This window comes from Cryptomeria japonica, chromosome 7 (assembly GCF_030272615.1).
Source record: "Cryptomeria japonica chromosome 7, Sugi_1.0, whole genome shotgun sequence".
NCBI classification, from domain to species: Eukaryota; Viridiplantae; Streptophyta; class Pinopsida; order Cupressales; family Cupressaceae; genus Cryptomeria; species Cryptomeria japonica.
Genome location: NC_081411.1, coordinates 243,522,605 through 243,534,627, shown reverse-complemented (window position 1 = coordinate 243,534,627; position 12,023 = coordinate 243,522,605). Strand labels below are relative to the sequence as shown.

General features: G+C 34.1%; 1 protein-coding gene across 1 annotated transcript; it reads right to left on the bottom strand.

Annotated features, from left to right (window-relative positions):
- Positions 1 to 353: 353 nt before the first annotated feature.
- LOC131051473 (casparian strip membrane protein 1-like) lies at positions 354 to 1,381 on the bottom strand. Its single transcript, XM_059208482.1, has 3 exons — positions 1,164 to 1,381; positions 780 to 903; positions 354 to 611 (listed from the first exon to the last, which is right to left on the bottom strand). Exons 1-3 carry the CDS (start codon positions 1,379 to 1,381, stop codon positions 354 to 356), a joined length of 600 nt encoding a protein of 199 aa, XP_059064465.1.
- Between the last annotated feature and the right edge of the window lie 10,642 nt (positions 1,382 to 12,023).

Genomic DNA, 12,023 nt, shown 5'->3' with positions numbered 1-12,023 from the left:
TATATATATATATATAACAAAATAAACTAACAATACGTATCTTAAAAAATATTATATTAAAATAAAAATAAAAATTACATTCTCAAAATATATACTTCCACTTAAATTATAAATTTAATCTATACATGAAAGCCAATACCTTCCTACAATGTAAAACATCTCTCATAATTACAATATCACTATGAGAAATGTGCACCATTAGCTCAATTACTTACATTGAGCATGGACAATTACTCACGGGATCCTATCTATTAGAGTAACGGGTACGATGACATAGATATTACATGATATCACTTGTGTTATAAACGTCCAGGAATGAACTAAAGAGAGAGATTCTTAATGGATTAAGACGTTTATGCATTCATTATCGTTGTAGAATCTTCTGCTGAAAATTCCGGAAGGTTCGACAGAGAACCAGCAGAAACTATTGTAAGACCAATGAAAATAAACAATCCCAAGGCAGAAACAGCCAGGGCACCTTCTGCACGATGACAAAACATTTCAAATTCATTGCATACTTTCATCCACCCAGCATGATTGTTTCCTTCCAATCCAATATATCCAATTGCAGCAGCTGCCGAAATCCCAGAAGTTATAAGTAATGTCGTCATCTGGTTAGTCAGAAAAAAAAAAGTCAGGAGTCCAATTATATGTAAACAGCAATCAATAAAAAAATAACCTAGTGTTAAGCTAAATGGGTACTATCTAACTTCAATACTTATAAAATCTAAATGGAGAATACTCTGCACATATGTACTTCCTTTGGTCCTTATACTTACCAAGTCAAAGAAGAATAGCCATTTTCTGGTAGAGTGAAGACGCCTCTTGGCATTACTAGTACAATAGATGACTACAAATAACAGTCCATATAGTGCAGCAGTTGCATTGGCCACAACGAAAAACCTGGAAAAAAAATCACAATTCATACATTTTAATAAAGCAAATTTACACATACATATAATTTGGTTATGTAATGATGTTTTGGTGGGTAGCCATCTAAGATGATTCATAAACTTTAATTTTAATAAACATGCTATGGTCTAAACCTGGATTCTTCATTAGGCAGTAAGAAAAAGTTATAAAGATTCAAGAAAAAAAAGTTCAAATTATTGCAGCTCCTATACAAGTTAAAACCAGAGCAAAGGAATGAATCAAAATCATACGTAAAGGCCGGCATGTAGTAATATTTGGCATAAATGTAGACACCATAAAGATCAACTGTTTGCTTGTCCAATCCCATAACAATTGCTGCACCCAAAGTGGTTATTGTAGCCATCAATCTCAGGAAAACTTCACGAGGACCTCCTGCTCCATATCCAGAGCTAAAATCCATTTTCACCTCCTTCCCACTAACTGTAAACTCCTCCTTTTCTCCCTTCATATTCACACCCACTAGGGTTATCTAAACTTTTCACGTCTTTCAAATTTGCACTTTCTTCACTGAACGCTTATCACCCATTCATTCAATTTATAGATGCGAAAGTCGCCTCCCTAGCAATAAATGATGCGCACTTTACTAGTTGTCTTGATTTGATTGGCATGTGGTTAAAGTCCGATTATTTAAAGAGCAAACATGGCTGCTTTGTTTTTTCCTCTTTCCACGTTCTTATCCTTCTTTTCCAAGCTTTTTGTCATTTATCCCTACTTCATTTTTTAAGGCTAAGGTACTAATTCAAATAGTAATTTTCCCCTTTGTTTAATGGATCGCTAGTTTAATAAATGTTCTATAAGGTAGTAATTTATATTAATAGATTTGTTTTAATCAATCTTGTATAACGTTTGATCAATGTAAGCTAGCTAGCACATTATAATTTCAAGGTTAGTCACAATAAATCGACTAAAATTCGACTGTATATGTGTGTGTACAGTTAATAAAGGCGTTTAAGTCGAAAATAAGATATCATGGAGTTAAATCACACAGCTAACACGTCTATTTACGTGACTGCCTGACATTTAAGCTAAGGATGGGCAAAGGCAAACATAGAAAGAGTTTAATGGAGTCGTTAATGAGGAAAATCCTACAATTTTGTTGAGCGATTATCAAGTTATTTTTGGCCGGTCCATATCAGTCATTGCTGACATTAATTGATTGACAATGAAAGAGTTTTAAATCATTTTGATTCTGAAAATCTAAACGAAGGATTTTGGAGGTGTAGAGCATGCATGCCATCAATTAGATTTAATGAACTTGATGTTGATCAAGCAAAACTCATTATCAATGCCACTGTCATGATGTGATGTTGATCTACCTCGCCAATAATTTTAATACAGATTTTAATGCATGCATGAGGAGAATTCTAGGTACAAATTTTAATGCATGTATGAAGAGTCCTGGCCAGAGTATTCTAGTTACAGAATTTTCTAGTTATATAAATTTCTAGCTAGTTATACAAATTTCAAGCTGCTTCGAGTTGATTCTGACGACTATACTCTTTTCGAATGAAGGTATATGATTAATCAATCAAATTTTCTTTTAAGAGTTGATTTGGGGTTTTCCATTTTGAACTATCTAGCGGTTGGATCAAATAGTAGATCTAAATACATATTTTTGAATCGGTGAAGTAGAAAGTTTGCAATGGCATTCTTCTATGTATAATTATGTCGAGAGGCATCTACAATGACACACAAATATCTATAAACAAAAAATTGATTTTGAATAAATTTGACATGTAGATGACAGGTAAATGCATGCATGTTTTAATTTCTCTACTATAAGTATTATTTCATGACTTTGAATAAAATAGAATCATTGCCACTTGTCTCTAGGTATATGAAACTGTTACATCTTTAATGAGAGTGAAAGAGTGCAGCATTACTCAACTCCGTGTCCTTCTTGACAACTAATAAACATGCAAGACAATTATATGATATCTCTCGGCATTATTTTACATATATTTTTTTAGAATATATGTATATTTGTTAAATACAATAAGAGTTACAAGCATAAATATCGAGAGGCATTGTATAATGATGGTAGGGGAGTAGTGTAATGGAGTGTGTTAAACATACTTTTTATTTTAGATTTAACAGTCATTTATATATCAAAATATTAATATTTAATAATAAACATAATATTCCTAACTAAACAACACATAAAATTTATATCTTCATATATATTGTAAATAAAACAATTCTAAATTCAAATAAATCTTTTAAGTAAATAAACTTAGCTTTAAATTGATATGATCTAAAATAGTAGTATAGATATCTTAAATATATCTATCTATACCCTTTCTCCACTATCTCCCAAACTTCAGCTCCAAGACATATGAGATGAATCTTCATTCGCTCCTTCCATATTTTGTAATTTGTACCATCAAATCTAGGACTCTCCTTCCGGTAGGGATTGAACGTAGAACTTGTGGTTAAGCTTCTGCAGAGAGGACCTTGCTCTGATACCAATTGTTAGATAGCTCTAATACCGAGAGTAAACTAAGGGGGGGGGGGGGGGGGGGTGAATCAGTTTACTAGCACAAATCAGAACTAATGCATATCAAAACCTTTAACTGGAGCACAATGAAAGATACAACATCAAAGCACAGTACACACAACACCAGTATTTTTAACATGGAAAACCCGGAAAGGGGAAAAACCACGGTGGGAAACCCTACCCACAATCAGACAAATACTCTGTAGTAGTATCGTGTAAAATTACAATGGGGTCTGCACTTGCAGAAAGGCCAACAGCCTAGAGCGCACTAGTATTTATGATCATATATATTTAAATTTGAGAATTTTTTAAAATAATATTTATATTAACCATTCTCTAGATTAAAAGATAAAACATATAGATTGTTAATTCTTGAAACACCAACTACTTAAATTTTGAGATTCTTATAATTTATTTTAAGTAATTTGTATTTATAACATTGGCAATTGATAAACCATATCCTCCTTGACTTTTCAAGCATAATTTCAATTAAAATATATAGTTAAAACATAAAGGGAAAAATATTTGTTAATGGAAAAGAGACATGAGTGGAGTTGATGTGTGGCTTTGCACATTAATGTTGGTAAAATTGTTTTTTTTTTTAAATCAATTATTTTATAGCAAGGTTTGAGATTATGTGGTTAAAGTGTTTTGGACCTTTTAAAAACAAATCAATGTTCTATAAAATGTAAGAATTTAATCATATAGTTAAAAACATTTTTAATTATTCTTGTATCTATTTTATTAATGAAAATAATTAAGGAAAATAATATAAGAAAAAAATGAAATTCATCTAAATTTTATATTAATCCTATGCTAACCAAAACAAAACAAAATAAAATAACAAAGAGAAGAGTGGGAAAAAACAAAGATGGTGAGCCTATAAATCAAAAGAAATATCTTCAACTTCTAGATATCCTTTGCAAACTCTTAAACTAAGTATCAAACAGTTTAACATAAATAAAATACAAGAATAGTTTGTTCCTAAAAGAAAATCAATACATAATAACCAAGAAAGAAGTTGCCATATCAATGTATAGATCTCAAAAAAAATACACTACTCGTAAATATATAAATATTAACCTTATGCATATATTTATATGCTAACAATAAAATTCCTATATATGCTATGAGAATAATATTTATTAATACACTAGAAAACAATTAAATAAACAGTATATACAAGTTTTGATTAGATAAGCACGAGAAGAGCCCGGTCCCATTACAAAGTAGCCATCAAGGCAAAACTCCCACTGGGAAATGAACAACAACCAAAGGAGGGCAATGGGATGATCGATCAAAAGATGGGCATCTTCCACATATGAAAATTCAATCTAAGAGGAAGTGCTCAACATAACAGAAGTCGATCATGTAGTAGAAGGAACTACTATAGGGGCATCACGACATGACCAAGCCACACTAGAACCAAGACTCATCAAAATCCTAGGAAGAGATATCCTTTAAGGAAGCGAGAACCTTGACAGTCAAGTGATCTTCTTTAGCATTCTTCCACCAGGTAGTAGTTCCCTTCTGATGTAAAATAGAGCAATCTGAATCCAAGTGGCCAATAGTGAAGCAACAACGACATCTAAAGGGGAGGCCCTCATAATCTAGTAGCTACAACCAAGGCCTATCTCCTACCATCAAAACCACATCCCCATAGAGGGTTTTGGAGATGTCAATATCCAAAAAGATGCGAGCGAAGGTGGAATGTCCCAAGTGAGATGTGGAAACATCGTCATTTAAAAAATGACCAACAAAGTTGTCGATGGCCTCATAGCAAGAATATGCTAGAATTAGAGGGGGAGATTCGGAAGTCTAACCTAGACCAAATGCACATGTAAAGGTTCGGTGAAGGGGTAATTGAGAGAGAGTGTTCTCCCCACTCCCACAATTGACGTAGCACCAAATTTCTATCCTCAAAAGAATAAAAAATAGAAATGAAAAAACCTTTAACATAAGGAAAAAGCTCAATCTTACTAGCCACAATAGATTTCCAAGAAACTAAAACCTGACTATCATATAACCGAGCACAACATAGGTATGAGATGCAATACCAACAAGAACAAGGGCGTCAAAAGAGGTAACAAGGCCAGCATACAAAGAAGGGGACTGAGGATGGCCTTTAGAGCCCACAAACATCAGAGAAGGGATGGAAACGCCTCCTGAGAAAGCCCATGGGAAGGCCCAAGGAAGAGGGGTGGTCCAAATGATACTTCAAGATCATTTGTAGGAGATGCAACAACCCCCAATGTGGTGTGGGTAGAGAAGATGGAAGAGGAGTCATGAAGAGAGGAGAAGCTTGAAATTATAACAATCATTCCTAGCACAAGGTTCAATAAGTAAGGAGGCATATTTGGAATGGAGAGCTAACCAAGAGTTACAGTAAGGATGAGTAGCACGATGGGCGGAAGCATAGGCAAGAGGGGCATTTCAAAATTGTTTTTCAATTCCCCCTTGAATAAATTGTTTCTAGATAATTATACAAGTTAAAGACATGATTTAAATCAAATCTTATCTATAGGGATCTTTCTCGTTAAACTAAATATAAGGAAAATATTTGATTTTGAATCATTTCATGCCTAGTTACTATGGTTTATGTTAGAGAATTAGTAGTTTGTCAACTTTTCCTAATATCCAAGAAAAGTAGGCACCTCTATTTTTTATTCACAAATTTTTAGGGTTTCTTCATTTCAATAATTGACAATTCTATCATCTCATTTTCTATCTCTAGTCTAAATGTCTTACTTAATCTATTATAAAAAATAAATAAATAAATAATTATTTCTTGGGATTGACATAAAATTGTAGCTTTATTTCTTGTCTATCCAAAATATCAATTGAATCATCTAGGATTTTTTATGACGAGGCCTAACCAATCCCCCTCCTTAGGTCAGGGTGTTTGGCCTTGGGGACCCCAACCCAATGGGCAACAATTCAAGGAGGATTACCTATGTAATAGAAAGGGACAAGGGACAAGGGACAAGAACAAGAACAAGGACAAGGGAACAAAAAATTATCATTATCATTAATAATAGCATAGGGAGGGACAAGAAGGACAAGGGACAAGAACAAGGACAAGGGACAAGAACAAAGACAAGGGACAACAATTAATTACATATGAATAAATAAAGTGTGGATGAGGTTATTTTCTATCTAATTGTTAATGGGAACCTATTCACTATTAAGATTACTTAAGAGTTAAGTTAATTATCCTTATATAATAGTTGTCATTTCTACAAGTTAGTTATAATAAGGTCATGTTCCATTATTTACTTTGTCATTCAGGCATTATTATTATGCATTTTGCATTTAATGTTTGTATCAAGGGTAGTCGTCATACCTCATCACACCTTGCCTATATATTCAAGGTGTTTGTAGATTGTAACATATCATACTGGAGTCTCAATCTTGTAATTCATCATTATTTCTCAATATTTAAGCAAGTTCTTTGTTGCAACACTCTCTTATGGAAGATCTTTCTTAGTCAATCTTGAAGTTTATAGCTTCAACTTATCCTACATGTACATGTTATCAAGTGATAGGTGGTGGTATCACATTGACCTTTGATTTCTTCTTCATTTTCATGTTATCAAATTATAACATCTCTTCTCAATAGAACCAAGGATTTGATATCAATTTTTGATAAAATAAGGTAAATTATTATAAATGTTAGTATTGGTTCTAGGTGATTTTTTGCATATCTGTAATTGAAAAATGTGGATTCTACATCTCATTTAAAAATAAAAATATTCAACTGAACTAGTTATATTTTTTGAAAGTTAAAGATGGAGGATCTCCTTCAACAGAAAGATCAATGGAGAGTTATTTCAAATTAAAATAAACCAAATAATGTGTAATGATGTTGGAAAGAGCTAGATAAAAAGGCACAAGGAAACATTCAATTGTTAAAATGTGGTGGTATCTACCAAGTAAAGAGTCTAGTAAATAAATTATATTTGAAAATAAAAATATTTATGTTAAAATTAAAAATGGTGCTGTAAAATTACAAACCTATCACACTTTTATAAAGGTTTTGGCCAACTAAAACAAAAATGTTCAACTCTGACTACATAAAAGTGGTCTTTGTGTTTTATATTTCAAAATCATGTAAACTAATAAAGTGTAGAACTCTTGATCTAGCTTAAGATTGTAAATTTTAAAAAAAAAAAAAACAATGGTTCAATCCTTTTTTATAAATTTGGGAGCATAATTTGAATTGCTGAAATTTTGAGAAAACATGAGGTTGAGTTAATGTCAAAAAAAAAAAAAAACTAATTTTTTTTTCTGAAATAGGTAACTTCAATATTTAGTGCATGAAAAAAATTGAATTTTCAATGAATATTTTATTAACATTCAGAGTAGCACACAAAAGAAAATAGTTTGTATTAACTAATCCTAGAATTAGGGAGTTGTTAAAACAACTCGTAACAAATAAATAGCATGCTGAGCACTAATAATAATTTTCAACATTCCTCCCTTAGTATGAACATGATAAGAGCTTTCACAATTTCCACTACATTAAGACCAACTCTTTTGACTCATGATTTTGATTCAAACGAAAGGCACTTCTCATCAACCTTTCATGCTATTCACACAAATTTATCACAAACCTAGACACAAACATGACCACATCCATATATTCACTTCATATGGTTTTTTGGATTACCAATAGCCATTTCAAGATCCATGAAATGCATTACACTAGTGATTTTGTTCATGACAACATTTTACACTAGGTGGTTACATAAGGAAATCATACACACAATAATATAAATTCTCATTGTTGTTGATCATGTCACTCGATCCAACTACACAAGAAATTGGCACTGCCACTGGAGATGGAATATTGGGGTAAGTACACAAAGATGGGGGACCAAAAATATGCCAAAAACTTTTGGCCCCCATCAAACCCTTTGGCACTCGCCAAATAAGGCATGTGCCCTATTTAGCGTGCGCCAAATAGGTTTGGTGTGTCAAACCTAAGGTTTGGTCACGCCAAAAATATTTAGCATGTGTCAAATATGGTGAGTGCCAAATAAGATGAGCACCAAATTTGATGTGCGTCAAATGGTATTGCATTTTAGAAGTGCATCTTGATTTTGAAAAGCACAAATTGTCTTTCATTTTCACTCTCTCCCAAAAAATATACATGAAATATAACATTTAAGTATAAGTGACATTTCTATTTGTCTTTTTCCTTTCTTATACTTTAACTCATAGTCTATGTATATATTGGCAAGATGTTTGAGAGTGATTTTAGATCTTGAGGAGTTATAATGTAGATTCTATTTTTTAGAGTATTCATGTAAATTTCAAACTTAGTCAAATTTTAGTAATTAGAATGCTTGTATTAGAATTCTCTCTCTGGTCTCTCCCTTACCTTCTCTCTCTCTCTCTCTCTCTCTCTCTCTCTCTCTCTCTCTCTCTCTCGCTCTCTCGCACTTGGGCTTTCTCTCCCTCAACCTCCAACTTTCACTCTCTCTCTTTTTCTCCTTCTCTCCCTCCCTCTCTTAACCTCTCTCTCTCCCTGTTTGTGGTTAATGTAAAGAAAAGTAAATACCAGGGAGAGAGAGACGAAGAGAGACTAGAAAGCAAGTGAGAGATATGGAGGCAGGAAGGGAGTGGTTGATGGAAAGAAAGGAAAATACCAAGGATAGAGAGATCCTAAGTGAGAGAGAGAGAGAGAGGGGAGGAGGAAGGAATGGGCTAAGAGAGAGAGAGGGGGGGAGGAAGGAATGGGTTGAGAGAGAGAGAGAGGGGTTGATGGAAAGAGAGAGGGATATATCAAGGAGAGATGAAGGGATGGAAAGAGAGGGAGAGAACAGACTAAGAGAGATTAAGTGAGAGAGGGAGGGAGCGGTTGAGGCAAAGAGAGAGACCAAGTGAGAGAGATGGATGGAGGGAGGTAGGGTTTCATGAAATGAGAGGGAGAGAGAGAGAGTGAGAGAGATATAAAGAAAGGGGGATTGATGAAAAGAGAGGGAGAGACCAAAGAGAGAGGGAGGGAGAGAGAGAGAGAGAGAGAGAGAGAGAGAGAGAGAGAGAGAGAGAGAGAGAGAGAGAGAGAGAGAGAGAGAGAGAGAGAGAGAGAGAGAGAGAGAGAGATGGAAGGAGGAAGGAAGGGGTTGATGGAAAAAGAGGAATATATTAGGGAGAGAAAGAGAGAGAGAGGAAGGGATGGAAAGAGAGGGAGAGATCAGAGGAAGAGAAAGATTAAGGGAGAGAGGGGTTGAGGCAAAGACAGCCCAAGTGAGAGAGATGAAAGGAGGGAGGTAGGGGTTGATGAAAAGAGAGAGAGATCTTAAGAGAGAGAAAGAGGAAGAAGAGTGAAATGAAGGGGGTTGATGAAAAGAGAGGGAGAGACCAAAGAGAGCCAGAGAGAGAGAGAGAGAGGTGATGGAAAGAGAGGGAGAGACTTGAAAGAGAGAGAGAGATCAAGTAAGAGAGATAAAGGGAGGTGTTGGTTCCCAAATCAACAGATTGCAAAACCCTAAGAATGTGCCAGGTTCTATGATCAAGCTCAGCAATTGACTTGGCCAACGAACAAGAATATTCTAAAAGAAGATATCTCCTACTCTTTAGGATCTTAAAACCTCGGTGGCTATACATTAAATATAGAAGATTTAAAATTTTATTTAAAACCTTTCTTTAGATCCACTTAGTATGGCACATATGTACTTGAATTAAATACTTAATTCTTTACGATGAATAATGATGAATAGAAAATACCGTAATTGGTACTGAGAGGGGGCGTGAATCAGTATAGACAAAAACTTTCTCAACAACTTATCTAGTTAAAACAATACCAACCGGTTGTCTTCATCACTAAACTTAACCATGGCAATACTAGTTAAACACAGTAAGACTTCATACAACATAAACTGATAAGTCTGATCACTTAAAATACATTCAATACTTGATAACAACTTCACACATAAGCATATGCATGTGGTATACCAGTAATACCATAACCTATTAGCTCTGCACGCATAATCACTAAAACACAGAATACTTAATCATCACATGAAAAATGCATAACTCATGACACAAATTTTTCACGTGAAAACCCAAATGGGAAAAACCACGATGGGGATGAATACCCACAAGCTTGTTTTGAACTCTTTTGAAGCTCGCTTTGTTAAGAGCCTAGTCCGGTTAAAGACTTTACAATAAGGTTCTATTAGGAACCAATCCTATTAAAGATCACTCGATTAAGGGATGGCTATATACCATGTTAAAGGTTACCTCGCTAGAGGATTTGAAGAACTTAATGATCTTGAGTCTCCCAGTTAAAGGATTTACAATAAGCCTATTAAAGCTACCCAACTGTTGAAATGGTTAGAAGACAACAGATAAAACTCTGATCTGATAAAAGCACAGCATGCCAAGGCAGATCCTTTTCATTTCCTCTCTTCTGCAATCACACTCTACAGTTTTCCTCCTACTAGTTTGGCAAGTATCTCATCACTCGGATACACACACAAAATTTTCCAACAACAAACAATAACAAACATCATCGACCTTATAGACAACAATTAGGTCGATAGCATAAACCCTAAACCCTAAGCATTTAGGATTAAAATACAGGTGGTCCAATCCTGACCGTCCAAACACTTTGCATAGAGCAATACAATATCAAACAGATCACAAGAAAATCTGCATCATTCATTCTTCACCACATATGGGAATCACTAACCCATCACGCTCTCTTCTCATACCACCAAGAAGAATGATCATTCCCAAGGTATACTTTTAATGCAATCGATCTTCACATGCAAGATCATCAAGGAAATCCTTCACGCGCACAAAACTGACGTGGCACCTCGATCTCATCCTCATTTCTTATCTAACTCATTACATAATATCTTCGGTTACATCACACAAGCCGGATTTCCAAACCGGAAACCCTAGAGCTAAGACTACCAATCGGTAGTCACACTTAGTGAAACCCCGACACCAATTCACTACATATCTTCATATTGGTTCACCGTCTTCTTCCAATCTACATATCGGTTCACTTTCACTTATTGACATCAATGACAACATACATTATCATCATATCATCATGTCGGTTCATCATATGCCAACAATATCCAACACTTTATTACTCCTACTCCTATTTTATCTTTTCAAAATAAATAAAGAAAAATGAACTCTTCTATGAAATTGTTTTTATATAGTAATGAACAATACCTCCTTCAGGGTTACATTGTTACACAATCTATTTCCTGATAATTATTCAAGTTACTTGGCATTTAGAAGTGTTTATATCTTATATAAACATGCAATAATGTGATATTATCTAGTTCTTCTTGTTAATCCAGTTACTCCCTTCCAAACTGTTGTAATTTAATCAAATGGATTATAATTCTACCTGATAGAACCCAATCAACTAAATCACACAAAACAAACAAATCTAATATGATAAATCAGAATTGTCCTTGATACTTTGATTTAAACAAATAAGAAAGGAAATAGATTGGAGACAACCACACAAGATTCTAAGTTTCCATCATCCACAATCAACAAAATAACTAAGCGCAAGAATTTGAGATATTTATATTATATTTCACCACAAAGAGAGGGTACA